The sequence below is a fragment of the Argopecten irradians genome, chromosome 5, assembly GCF_041381155.1.
Source record: "Argopecten irradians isolate NY chromosome 5, Ai_NY, whole genome shotgun sequence".
NCBI lineage: Eukaryota > Metazoa > Mollusca > Bivalvia > Pectinida > Pectinidae > Argopecten > Argopecten irradians.
The window spans coordinates 11,565,252-11,582,472 of NC_091138.1; the positions used below are offsets into that span (position 1 = coordinate 11,565,252).

General features: G+C 30.3%; 1 protein-coding gene across 1 annotated transcript in view; it reads left to right on the forward strand.

Annotated features, from left to right (window-relative positions):
* LOC138322854 (protein FAM234B-like) overlaps positions 1 to 17,176 on the forward strand; it is a 43,564-nt gene extending 26,388 nt beyond the window's left edge. The window contains exons 12-14 of the mRNA XM_069266998.1: positions 199 to 348; positions 1,165 to 1,242; positions 11,066 to 17,176. Of these exons, the coding sequence (XP_069123099.1) occupies positions 199 to 348; positions 1,165 to 1,242; positions 11,066 to 11,364 (527 nt within the window). The 3' untranslated portion in view covers positions 11,365 to 17,176. The remainder of the gene's footprint in view (positions 1 to 198; positions 349 to 1,164; positions 1,243 to 11,065) is intronic.
* Positions 17,177 to 17,221: the final 45 nt, after the last annotated feature.

Genomic DNA, 17,221 nt, shown 5'->3' on the forward strand with positions numbered 1-17,221 from the left:
AAATTAATATATATGACTATATATAATAAAAGGCATTTGGCAAAAATGCATGAAATTCTGAATCAGTAACAGCGAAAATAAATTGGTGTACATTTACTGTATGTGTTATTTAAACCTCAAACACTTCATCACTGGCTGGTACTTGGTATAAAACAAAGCAGCAGCTCTAGGGATAATGTAATAACGTCTCTCCCACAGGGTTGAGTGCTAAAGATGACTACAGACAACACCATATAACATGTGAGGAAAATGCCAACCTTAATACAGAAATATTCCTCATGGACCGAACCATCATCGACCAACCGATCAAAGTACTGGACGTACCTATCCAAACATACTCGTACACAGGTATGGTAATTCTGGTGACATACATGAGTACAGAAAAGTGATATGTAAAAGTGAAGTGTAGTTAAAATGTCCTAAAGGTGCTTGCATGTTTATTCTGTGCTACACAACATCTTGTTAAAAAGGTTATAGGTAAATGATAACATTGCACATTTGTCAATGTAATAATGCAGAGGTGTACATACAGATAATGTATTTAGTTAATCCTTATGTGTTATAATGCAGAGATGTGCATACAGATAATGTACTTAGTTAATCCTTATGTGTTATAATGCAGAGATGTACATACAGATAATGTATTTAGTTAATCCTTATGTGTTATAATGCAGAGATGTACATACAGATAATGTATTTAGTTAATCCTTATGTGTTATAATGCAGAGATGTACATACAGATAATGTATTTAGTTAATCTTTATGTGTTATAATGCAGAGATGTACATACAGATAATGTATTTAGTTAATCCTTATGTGTTATAATGCAGAGGTGTACATACAGATAATGTATTTAGTTAATCCTTATGTGTTATAATGCAGAGATGTGCATACAGATAATGTGCTTAGTTAATCCTTATGTGTTATAATGCAGAGATGTACATACAGATAATGTATTTAGTTAATCTTTATGTGTTATAATGCAGAGATGTACATACAGATAATGTATTTAGTTAATCTTTATGTGTTATAATGCAGAGATGTACATACAGATAATGTATTTACTTAATCCTTATGACAGGGACATGTTTCTGATGGTTTATGAAAACATGTAAATCAGTTTCTTGTTATTGTATCACTAATAACATGATTTTAACTTTATAGTTAGCAGACACAAAGATTCCTCTTCCCCAGAGAACCAAACAATGTGTGTGGTGCTGATACCATTAGATCGCTCCACAGGTAAGATCATCACAGACATGATACATACAGAACAATCATTTCAATCATAATCATTAAAATTATGATCATGTAGAAAATTAATTTCAATCATAATCCAGTGTAAATAATCATGCACTTTTCTGTTGATTGGGGTTTCAACATTCAAGTGTCTCTTTCCTTACAATTAAAGAACTTGTCCAAGACATATTCATGTTACATACATATTACTGACATGTACATACATATTACTGACATGTACATACACATAACTGACATATACATTACATATAACTGACATGTACATACATATAACTGACATGTACAATTACATATTACTGACATGTACACACATATTACTGACATGTACGTACACATTGCTGACATATACATACATATTACTGACATGTACATTACACATTACTGACATGTACATACATATTACTAACATATACATACATATTACTGACATGTACATACATATTACTGACATGTACATACATATTACTGACATATACATTACACATTACTGACATGTACATTACACATTACTGACATGTACATACATATTACTGACATGTACATTACATATTACTGACATGTACATACATATTACTGACATGTACATTACATATTACTGACATGTACATTACATATTACTGACATGTACATACATATTACTGACATATACATTACATATTACTGACATGTACATACATATATTACTGACATGTACATACACATTACTGACATATACATACATATTACTGACATGTACATTACATATTACTGACATGTACATATTACTGACATTTACATATTACTGACATGTACATACATATTACTGACATGTACATACATATTACTGACATGTACATATACATATTACTGACATGTACATACATATTACTGACATGTACATACATATTACTGACATGTACATACATATAACTGACATGTACATACATATTACGATATTACATATAACTGACATATACATATACATAATATTACTGACATGTACATACATATTACTGACATATACATACATACTGACATACATATTACTGACATATACATACATATTACTGACATGTACATACATATTACTGACATATACATACATATTACTGACATGTACATAACATATTACTGACATGTACATACATATTACTGACATATTACATACATATATTACTGACATATACATACATATTTACTGACATGTACATTACATATTACTGACATGTACATACACATTACTGACATGTACATACATATTACTGACATGTACATACATATTACTGACATGTACATACATATAACTGACATGTACATACATATTACTGACATGTACATACATATTACTGACATGTACATACATATTACTGACATGTACATACATATTACTGACATGTACATACATATTACTGACATGTACATACATATTACTGACATATACATTACATATTACTGACATGTACATACATATTACTGACATAGTGATACATACATATTACTGACATGTACATACATATTAGCTGACATGTACATACATATTACTGACATGTACATACATATTACTGACATGTACATACATATTACTGACATGTACATTACACATTACTGACATGTACATTACATATTACTGACATGTACATACATATTACTGACATGTACATACATATTACTGACATATACATTACATTACTGACATGTAGCATACACTACATGATACATACATATTACTGACATGTACATTACACATTACTGACATGTACATACATATAACTGACATATACATTACACATTACTGACATGTACATACATATTACTGACATGTACATACATATAACTGACATGTACATATACATATAACTGACATGATACATATAACTGACATGTACATACATATAACTGACATGTACATTACATATTACTGACATGTACATACATATAACTGACATGTACATTACATATTACTGACATGTACATACATATAACTGACATGTACATACATATTACTGACATGTACATACATATTACTGACATGTACATTACATATTACTGACATGTACATACATATAACTGACATGTACATTACATATTTACTGACATGTACATTACATATAACTGACATGTACATACATATACTGACATGTACATACACATATACTGACATGTACACATACATATAACTGACATGTACATACATATTACTGACATGTACATTACACATTACTGACATGTACATACATATTACTGACATGTACATACATATAACTGACATGTACATACATATAACTGACATGTACATTACATATTACTGACATGTACATACATATTAACTGACATGTACATTACACATTACTGACATGTACATACATATTAACTGACATGTACATACATATTACTGACATGTACATACACATACTGACATGTACATACATATTACTGACATGTACATACACATTACTGACATGTACATTACACATTACTGACATGTACATACACATAACTGACATGTACATACACATTACTGACATGTACATACACATTACTGACATGTACATACATAACATGGAGCATGTACATACATTACTATTTACTGACATGTACATACACATTACTGACATGTACATTAACACATTACTGACATGTACATACATATTACTGACATGTACATACATATTACTGACATGTACATACATATTACTGACATGTACATACACATTACTGACATGTACATACATATTACTGACATGTACATACACATTACTGACATGTACATTACACATTACTGACATGTACATACACATTACTGACATGTACATACACATTACTGACATGTACATACACATTACTGACATGTACATACACATTACTGACATGTACTACACATTACTGACATGTACATACACATTACTGACATGTACATACACATTACTGACATGTACATACACATTACTGACATGTACATACACATTACTGACATACATACACATTACTGACATACATACACATTACTGACATGTACATACATATTACTGACATGTACATACATATTACTGACATGTACATACACATATTACTGACATGTACATACACATTACTGACATGTACATACACAATTACTGACATGTACATACACATTACTGACATGTACATACACATTACTGACATGTACATACACATTACTGACATGTACATACACATTACTGACATGTACATACACATTACTGACATGTACATACACATATTACTGACATGTACATACATACACAATTACTGACATGTACATACACATTACTGACATGTACATACACATTACTGACATAGTACATACACATTACTGACATGTACATACACATTACTGACATGTACATACATATTACTGACATGTACCACTATTACATATTACTGACATTACTACACATTACTGACATGTTACACATTACTGACATGTACATACACATTACTGACATGTACATTACATATTACTGACATGTACATACACATTACTGACATGTACATACACATTACTGACATGTACATACACATTACTGACATGTACATACTGACATGTACATTACACATTACTGACATGTACTGACATGTACATACATATTACTGACATGTACACATACATATTACTGACATGTACATACATATTACTGACATATACATTACACATTACTGACATGTACATACATATTACTGACATATTACAGACATGTACATACACATTACTGACATGTACATTACATATTACTGACATGTACATACACATTACTGACATGTACATACATATTACTGACATGTACATACATATTACTGACATGTACATACATATTACTGACATGTACATTACACATTACTGACATGTACATACACATTACTGACATGTACATACACATTACTGACATGTACATACACATTACTGACATGTACATACATATTACTGACATGTACATTACACATTACTGACATGTACATACATATTACTGACATGTACATACACATTACTGACATGTACATACACATAACTGACATGTACATTACATATTACTGACATGTACATACATATTACTGACATGTACATACATATTACTGACATGTACATTACATATTACTGACATGTACATACATATTACTGACATGTACATTACACATTACTGACATGTAACATACATATTACTGACATGTACATACATATACATGACATGTACACATTACACATTACTGACATGTACATACACATTACTGACATGTACATACACATTACTGACATGTACATACACATTACTGACATGTACATACACATTACTGACATGCACATACACATTACTGACATGTACATACACATTACTGACATGTACATACATATTACTGACATGTACATACATATTACTGACATGTACATACATATTACTGACATGTACATACATATAACTGACATGTACATTACATATTACTGACATGTACATACATATTACTGACATGTACATACATATTACTGGACATACATGTACATTACACATTACTGACATGTACATACATTACTATACATACATACTGACATGTACATACATACTTTACTGACATGTACATTACTGACATACATAATTACTGACATGTACATTACACATTACTGACATGTACATACACATTACTGACATGTACATACACATTACTGACATGTACAACACATTACTGACATGTACATACATATTACTGACATGTACGTATACACATTACTGACATAACATTACACATTACTGACATGTACATAACAACATTACTGACATGTACATACACATTACTGACATGTACATACACATTACTGACATGTACATACACATTACTGACATGTACATACACATTACTGACATGTACATTACATATTACTGACATGTACATACACATTACTGACATGTACATACACATTACTGACATGTACATTACACATTACTGACATGTACATACACATTACTGACATGTACATTACACATTACTGACATGTACATACACATTACTGACATGTACATACACATTACTGACATGTACATACACATTACTGACATATACATTACATATTACTGACATGTACATACATATTACTGACATGTACATTACTGACATAACATTACACATTACTGACATGTACATACATATTACTGACATGTACATACACATTACTGACATGTACATACATATTACTGACATGTACATACATATTACTGACATGTACATACACATTACTGACATGTACATACACATTACTGACATGTACATACACATTACTGACATGCACATACACATTACTGACATAACATTACACATTACTGACATGTACATACACATTACTGACATGTACATACACATTACTGACATGTACATACACATTACTGACATGTACATACACATTACTGACATGTACATACACATTACTGACATGTACATACACATTACTGACATGTACATACACATTACTGACATGTACATTACACATTACTGACATGTACATACACATTACATGTACATGCACATACACATTACTGACATAACACATACACATTACTGACATGTACATACATATTACTGACATGTACATACACATTACTGACATGTACATACACATTACTGACATGTACATACACATTACTGACATGTACATACACATTACTGACATGTACATTACACATTACTGACATGTACATACATACATTACTGACATGTACATTACACATTACTGACATGTACATACACATTACTGACATGTACATACACATTACTGACATGTACATACACATTACTGACATAACATTACACATTACTGACATGTACATACACATTACTGACATGCACATACACATTACTGACATGTACATACACATTACTGACATGTACATACACATTACTGACATGTACATACACATTACTGACATGCACATACACATTACTGACATGCACATACACATTACTGACATGTACATACACATTACTGACATAACATACACATTACTGACATGTACATACACATTACTGACATGTACATACACATTACTGACATGTACATTACATATTACTGACATGTACATACACATTACTGACATGTACATACACATTACTGACATGCACATTCACATTACTGACATGTACATTACACATTACTGACAATAGTACATTACACATTACTGACATGTACATACACATATTACTGACATGTACATACATATTACTGACATGTACATACATATTACTGACATGTACATACACATTACTGACATGTACATACATATTACTGACATGTACATATTACATGACATGACATACACATTACTGACATACATACACATTACTGACATTACATACACATTACTGACATGTACATACACATTACTGACATGTACATACACATTACTGACATTACTGACATGTACATACATATTACTGACATGTACATACATATTACTGACATACATTACACATTACTGACATGTACATACACATTACTGACATGTACATACATATTACTGACATGTACATTACACATTACTGACATGTACATACACATTACTGACATGTACATTACATATTACTGACATGTACATACATATTACTGACATGTACATACATATTACTGACATGTACATACATATTACTGACATGTACATACATATTACTGACATGTACATACATATTACTGACATAACATTACATATTACTGACATGTACATACATATTACTGACATGTACATACATATTACTGACATGTACATTACATATTACTGACATGTACATACACATATTACTGACATGTACATACACATTACTGACATGTACATTACATATTACTGACATGTACATACATATAACTGACATGTACATACATATTACTGACATGTACATACATATTACTGACATGTACATACACATTACTGACATGTACATATGTACATACACATTACTGACATGTGTAACACATTACTGACATGTACATTAACACATTACTGACATGTACATACATATTACTGACATGGACATGTACTGAACATGTACATACACATTACTGACATGTACATACACATTACTGACATGTACATACATATTACTGACATGTACATACACATATTACTGACATGTTACATACACATTACTGACATGTACATTACATATTACTGACATGTACATACACATTACTGACATGTACATACACATTACTGACATTTACATTACATTAACTGACATGTACATACATATTACTGACATGTACATACACATTACTGACATGACTGACATGTACATACACATTACTGACATGTACATACATATTACTGACATGTACATACACATATTACTGACATGTACATACATATTACTGACATGTACATACATATTACTGACATGTACATACACATTACTGACATGTACATACACATTACTGACATGTACAATTACATATTACTGACATGTACATTACACATTAATTACATGACATAATACATGTACATAATATTACTGACATGTACATACATATTACTGACATGTACATTACACATTACTGACATGTACATACATATTACTGACATGTACATTACATATTACTGACATGTACATACATATTACTGACATGTACATACATATTACTGACATGAAACATTACACATTACTGACATGTACATTACATATTACTGACATGTACATTACATATTACTGACATGTACATACATATTACTGACATGTACATACACATTACTGACATGTACATTACATATTACTGACATGTACATACACATTACTGACATGTACATTACACATTACTGACATGTACATTACATATTACTGACATGTACATACACATTACTGACATGTACATACATATTACTGACATGTACATACATATTACTGACATGTACATACATATTACTGACATGTACATACATATTACTGACATGTACATTACACATTACTGACATGTACATACACATTACTGACATGTACATACATATTACTGACATGTACATTACACATTACTGACATGTACATACATATTACTGACATGTACATTACACATTACTGACATGTACATACACATTACTGACATGTACATACATATTACTGACATGTACATACATATTACTGACATGTACATACATATTACTGACATGTACATTACACATTACTGACATGTACATACATATTACTGACATGTACATACATATTACTGACATGTACATTACACATTACTGACATGTACATACATATTACTGACATGTACATTACATATTACTGACATGTACATACATATTACTGACATGTACATACACATTACTGACATGTACATACACATTACTGACATGTACATTACATATTACTGACATGTACATACATATTACTGACATGTACATACATATTACTGACATGTACATACATATTACTGACATGTACATACACATTACTGACATGTACATACATATTACTGACATGTACATACATATTACTGACATGTACATACATATTACTGACATGTACATTACATATTACTGACATGTACATTACATATTACTGACATGTACATACACATTACTGACATGTACATACATATTACTGACATGTACATTACATATTACTGACATGTACATACATATTACTGACATGTACATTACATATTACTGACATGTACATACATATTACTGACATGTACATACATATTACTGACATGTACATACATATTACTGACATGTACATTACACATTACTGACATGTACATTACACATTACTGACATGTACATACATATTACTGACATGTACATACATATTACTGACATGTACATACATATTACTGACATGTACATACATATTACTGACATGTACATACATATTACTGACATGTACATACATATTACTGACATGTACATACACATTACTGACATGTACATTACATATTACTGACATGTACATACACATTACTGACATGTACATTACATATTACTGACATGTACATTACATATTACTGACATGTACATTACACATTACTGACATGTACATTACATATTACTGACATGTACATACACATTACTGACATGTACATACATATTACTGACATGTACATACACATTACTGACATGTACATACATATTACTGACATGTACACGTAACACATTACTGACATGTACATACATATTACTGACATGTACATACATATTACTGACATGTACATTACATATTACTGACATGTACATTACACATTATTACATTTACATTACACATTATTGACATGTACATACATATTTACTGACATGTACATTACATATTACTGACATGTACATAACATATTACTGACATGTACATAACATATTACTGACATGTACATACACATTACTGACATGTACATACATATTACTGATGTGTACATTACATATTACTGACATGTACATAACATATTACTGACATGTACATAACATATTACTGACATGTACATACACATTACTGACATGTACATACATATTACTGATATGCACATTACATATTACTGACATGTACGTAAAACATTACTGACATGTACATACATATGACTGACATGTGCATTACATATTACTGACATGTACATACATATTACTGACATGTACATTACATATTACTGACATTTACATACATATTACTGACATGTACATTACACATTACTGACATTGCATTACATAAACATTAAGTGTCATGACCATTTCTCAAAGTAAAATTGTAAGGTATCTATTATTTCTCTGTGTAATATCACTGTCCACTGTGACTGTTTGATTATAGATACATTGGTAAGTATGTTCAAGTTCATGATATGAATGAATTTCAGGTGCTGTAGGAGATGTGGATGGTGATGGTCAGTTGGACGTGGTGACCATAACTGGCCTTATTGGACAGCTAGTGGACGAGGGTTACAGCTTTACTAAAATGAAGGGGATTACCATGATCAGTAAGGTCAGCCTGGTTCCTCTTCTCCATGACACTTCTCAGCAAGTCCGCTTAGGCCCGCCATCTGACACAGACCAGGAACACAAGTGGAAAGGTCGCTTGTTACCAAAAGAGAAACAAAACTGGGCCAGTTACCTTGGTACAAGGGGCAACAGTATCTACAGAGATTACAGGCGTTAATAAAATCACAATTACCGGTATATTAAATGGCAGTGTACTGAATTTATAAGAATATCCACAATGGCTTCAGTGGTCTCTTCATGTGTTTAAAAGTTCTGTTATTTCAATGAAAATTGGGATTAAGGGGTGTTCAGGACAACTAGCATGATTGAAATGGTTTCCATTAGGCACAAGTTCCAAAAATGGCAGTACACCTATTTACTGCAACTGAGGGTCATCTTAACTAGGGATGGGGCCCTTTCTGAAGGACATCAGTTTTCTATTAAAGGGACAATTCATTCTAAGAGAACATTAAAATTTGTACATATATCGGAAAAAACCCAGTTCTAATGGAATTTAGATCAGTCGGTTTTACTGTGATGTACCTCAAAAACCCATGGTGGTGACATGTGTGTGAAATTTTCAAACTCGCTCGCTGTCCGCCATTACACATTGTGGTCGAATATCTTGTATGCCGAACCCAGTTCCTTGCTCGTAGAGTAATGCTACTTTTGTCTAGAACTGCTCAAATCGCTCTGACAGAAGTGTGTTTACCTTATTAGGTGAATTGTCTTGCCTCAAAATCATTTTGCCACCTTCGCAGTGGTTATGTAGTTCATTTGTTTAACGTGCGTGACTTTGGCTCGGGTATAGGTACAGCGTCCATATTCTACCTGCTTAATCGTATTGATCAACGATTTGATATTTCAACGATATTAATTAAAATACTTAACAATGACGTGGAATTTGTCAATGTTTAACGTTATTTGTTTCTTAAGAAATATAGAACAATTCATTTATGCCATATCTCACTTCTTGGTTATGTAAAAGAATTAGCCTGAGTGAATTGTCCCTTTAAGTAGCCATAGATGATCTCAGATCTTACACACTGTCATGCTTGATGTAAATGATATTTATTTCAAACAAGATTTTGTAAAGTAAATCTTCAAGTGCTATCATTTTTGTGAGCCTTACAATGCAAAAAAAAAAGATAAATCTTTCAGACAAGTTTGATTGATGTTATAGGAAATGAGCTTAAACTAAAGATACACTTTAACATATCTCATCGAGAAAAGCATTGTAATATTGGAGCAGCTATATTTTGTTTACCCCCTATAATTTAAGACTTCCTATCGTTGTTCATATGATGTCACAATAGTCATTTAACTTGAGATACCTACATATTGCAATGTATTGAAAAAGTATTATCGGTATATGCTGAATATGTGCAAAAACATATCTGTAATAACAAAATGTTGAATATCACATTTGAATTTAAAGTTTGTGTTATGTTTACATCAGAATTAAAAAAAAATACTATTTGTTATTTCATAATATTATCTATATAATTTATTATTGATATGTTTACATAAGAATTATAAAAAAAACATTCCTTTTTTGTTATTTCATAATATCATCTATATAATTTATTATTGATATAAAAAGTTGGTCAAACCATGTGTGTAATGTGGATTAATATTGATATAAAAGATAATTTACAGATTTAAATTTTAGAGGTGTAACACTTAAATATACAGCTTTAAATTTGAAAAGGACCAAGGTCATTCATATTTATACCAATTGTTCAAGTCATATGGCAAATAACCTCTAAAGGGGACTCATCATTACAATTTTGTCAATGAGCGTTACATTAAAGTTCATGTTGGTAGGAAACTAATGACCATATTGATTCTTCTAAGCTTCAAATAAATAAAAAAAATGTTAAGTGTAAAAGATTGTTGATATATAAAATGTATGATGAAGAATTCTACCATCGCATTAACTGGTTCATCCTTGAAATGTAACATAATGGACTATTCAAGCTTTTGAATTAGAACAGCTCGAATGTTTTTTAAGGTTGAATTACTTTATGGTTAATCTGTGTAAATACTGTTTAATATATGCATAAATGTTACACTATAATTACTAATATAATAGCTGTAGCTAAGTGTTGATAACATGTATATAATCAGAAATCTCAGATTTTATACTGAATTTACTTTTACCTAATGTTGTTGTTTACATATTCTATTTTTCCATTGTTTATATATCCTATTCAGGACTATGCAAGTTGTCAGATGTTGTTAACTTATTCTATTATATAACTATGCATTCCAATTGGCTTTACCAGTATTTTACTGCAATTATACTTATAGCACCATTTTATTTGAAATCCATTTTTATATGAATTATATACAGATATGGTAATTTTTAGTGATAATATTGATAGTATATAAACTAGTCTATGAATCCAGCATCCTTGATACTCCAGGGGTTTCGATCACTAAGGATACAGTCATACAGTTAACCACAGTGTACTCTTATATTACTCTTTTAATGTGCATCAAAGGACTAGATTAACTGTTCTGTTGCCTCCAGTTTTACTGTGAGATAGTCCAGGGGTGTAGAGATCGTAAGTGATTGGATCCCCTGGAGTATCGAGGATGTGAATTCACCGAATAGTCCTGTAAACAAAGAGTTATTTCCCTTCCTAAATATATAATCTATTTTTGTATTGTGTGTATTCGTTGATAATTAATATTCATGACATATCAATATTTCCGATTGTTAAGTTATAACAAAGGGACCATTAATTAGGAGAGTAATGGTCTGGGAGGAGTGTAACAGGTACACTTATTATAAGGAGGTTATATTCTCATGTTTTATTGATTTCCCACCTGTTCTTTACAATCAGACTAGCTGTCTCAAACAACGATTTGTTAGTGGTGATTATTTGTGTGATAGAAGTTTCATTATACATGTATATTTTGAAACCTTAGCACATATTTTGTTTCTGTCTTTGTTTGTTGCCAATTAAAATAAATTAAAAGTATGTATTTATCCTTTTGGTGTGAAAATGTACAAGGCTACCAGTTTAAGATATGTTTTTTATTATTAAATACCATGTATATGTGCATTGCCCATGTAAAAGGTTATTTTAGTGTCACAAATCTTTTTTTCTAAATCAGATACACATTTTCATACTTGCATATTTTTATACTGTATATGCTATGTAGATAAATTAAATCTTATAATAGGTATATTACATCAGTCTACATTTTGTTGTTGTTTGAGCAGTCTATCTAAAAGCTTTATAATTAAGTCATTTATTAATAAAACTTTCTTATTTTTGACAATGAATAAGTTAGACTTTGAATATAATAATTGTACATATTGTACATAGATGTTGAACATGTTTCTGATGGTGTCATATTGATTTATGTCTTTATAGTTAGGTTAAAGTCTCAAGTTATGAAATGCTCAGGTAACTTGTACTTCCTTTTTAACTCTTAGTTTTGAATCTCTAACAATCTTCAATCTCCATGGCAACAGCCAATGTGAAGATGGAATGTATATATGTGTAGTTATGTACATGTATAATGTGAACGCATCATCCATGGTTAACATGGTTGATTTATTTATAGCCATACATATTTGTATGTGATGAATAAATTTGTTTAGCTTTATTTTTTCTAATGTAACATATTTTAGTGAACTGATTTTATTTTCTGGGATTTGAATATTGTTTTTTTTTTAATTCAGAGTAGAAAATGTTTTAAGATTCGGAACATTTATTAAACGAATACAACTTTTTTGAGGGGATGTTAAAATATGTAATACATTTGAAACCAGCTTTCAATATGACTCCGATGATGTATTTGTTTGATATCAACATAGTACTAAGTTTTAGACATAAATGTAAACATAGTGAGTCACAATTGAAATCAAAAGGTCTTGCAACTTTATTTGTTACATAGCTGGTAGACATCATTAATTTCCTTCAAATTTGTATTAGGATTTATGTTTTTTATTGAAATATTTGTTCATGTACATATATTGTTCAATTCTTAATATCAAATGTAATTGCATTGAAGTTTAAAATTTCTATTCAAGATGGCCAACGAATTTCCAATCTTCAATTGATGTACTACAGTTTTTTAAGTGTTTATACAAGAATTGTGTTATCTGTTATCTTACTGAATTCTATAAAAGTTCAATACACATAAATGAAGTGTATACTATTGGATGGTTAAACTAAATGGTAATAGATGTATGTAGATGGTACGTGATACATATGTATTTAAGCAGAAGCATGAAAAATATGAATTAAGTAGGTATATTTCTGATATAAGGGTGTATATACTGTTTTTATCTCTAACTTCACTTGATTGTGTGTTTGTTAGTTTGCTGCAGTAATATTTTACAGTTGTATTATAACAATGAACAGAGGAGATGCTTTAATTTTGGCCAAGAAGAAGTTCTTTTCACAAAAATTAAAACCAAAAACACATTTCAAAAAGATGTGCTTAATAATTTGTTCTGAGGCTGCAATCTAAGTAATATTTAAGAAATGTGGTGTTGTTTTTATCTTTTCAATTTTGACATATGAAAGGTGGGTAAACAACTCTTGTATTATTATTTGCAAACTAGGGGAGATACCTACCTGTTAATTTTGTTGTGATAAGAAGTGTACTAGTATAATTAGTTTGAGTTTTATTAAAATCTTGTGTTTGTATGTTATATCTGAGTGATGTACAGCATGCTGTTGTTACTTGCAAGCTTTTATTTTGGAATTATTTTTTTTTTTTATTAAGTCACTCATCTGTGATTACACCTCAATAAACCAATTTCTTTCAATAAGAAAATAGTGTTTCTTTTATCTTGCAGTCAGAGGAATGATAAGAATATACCTCATTGTCAGAGACTAGAGCATAGTGTGATCTAGGACAAATATACATACATGTACAAGACTTACTATGCTTTCTGGTCATATGGTAGCTGAAAAAAGTCATGCCATGAGCAACAAAAATTACAATATAGTATATGATTTTTTTCAATTTCTTTAAAATAGATTGAACAACATGCAGGTATGCAGATCTAACCAATACTTGTTCTCCTAAGCAACACAATAGTGAAAAAATTTATTTGGAAATACTTTAAAGATGAGTATTACCTGACTATTTAATTAAGAATTTTTTTTTCATTATATTTTTTTTGTTTCTTTCAATATTTTTTGTTTAGTTTCTGAATATCTTTTTAAGTTATATGTGCTGTAACTGGACGAAAATTTTGACACGCTATTTTTTCATCGTTGATCTATTGAAAACCATAAGGTCTGATGAACAAAGCTGTAAAAATCATTCAAATGGCTTCAGACGACTTATAAACGTTAGTTATGACACAGAAATTTTGTACTGTAAAATTGTTGTTTTTATGCCTTAAATATGTTTACATGGAAACATCCATGCAGAAATCACTTTACAATTACTAATAACATTGTAAAAATGTAACTTGAAATTGTAGACCACAAGTTGGCTTCATGGTCTGACCGTATGTACTCATTTCACTTCACTATTGATGTAAATAAATTATTTTTGGCAGAAATTATAACCTATGCATTGAAAGTACTGTAATTTTCAAAAAGTTGGTAATTTTTGGTGATTAATAACATATTAAAAGCTCATCTTGATTCGTGAGTATGAAAAATACAGCATATTTACTACCTCAATGGATTATTGGGTGCACGAAGGGAAGTAACTCAGATAAAATAAGACACTGACGTTTCATTACGCGGATTATCTCCCTTACAACATATTAGATGCGATAGTACGGTATGTGTTATATAAGTTTATAGTTTCTTTCGCGTGCATATTGTCAAAAAGAATATTTAAGAGAAAGGTTTAATTACTTAGCAAAATTCGTTCGCGTCTGTACACCTCAAGCCAGCCATTCTTTAAAATTATCTTATCGGTACTGTATCGTCTGCAAACAGGTGCTTTCTTTTGTCAAACATCTGTTCGACCATGATCGCATTTTCGTTATTTTAAGGAGCCGCATACACTGTTCCAAGTAATTGTTATATTTAATAAAAGTAGTG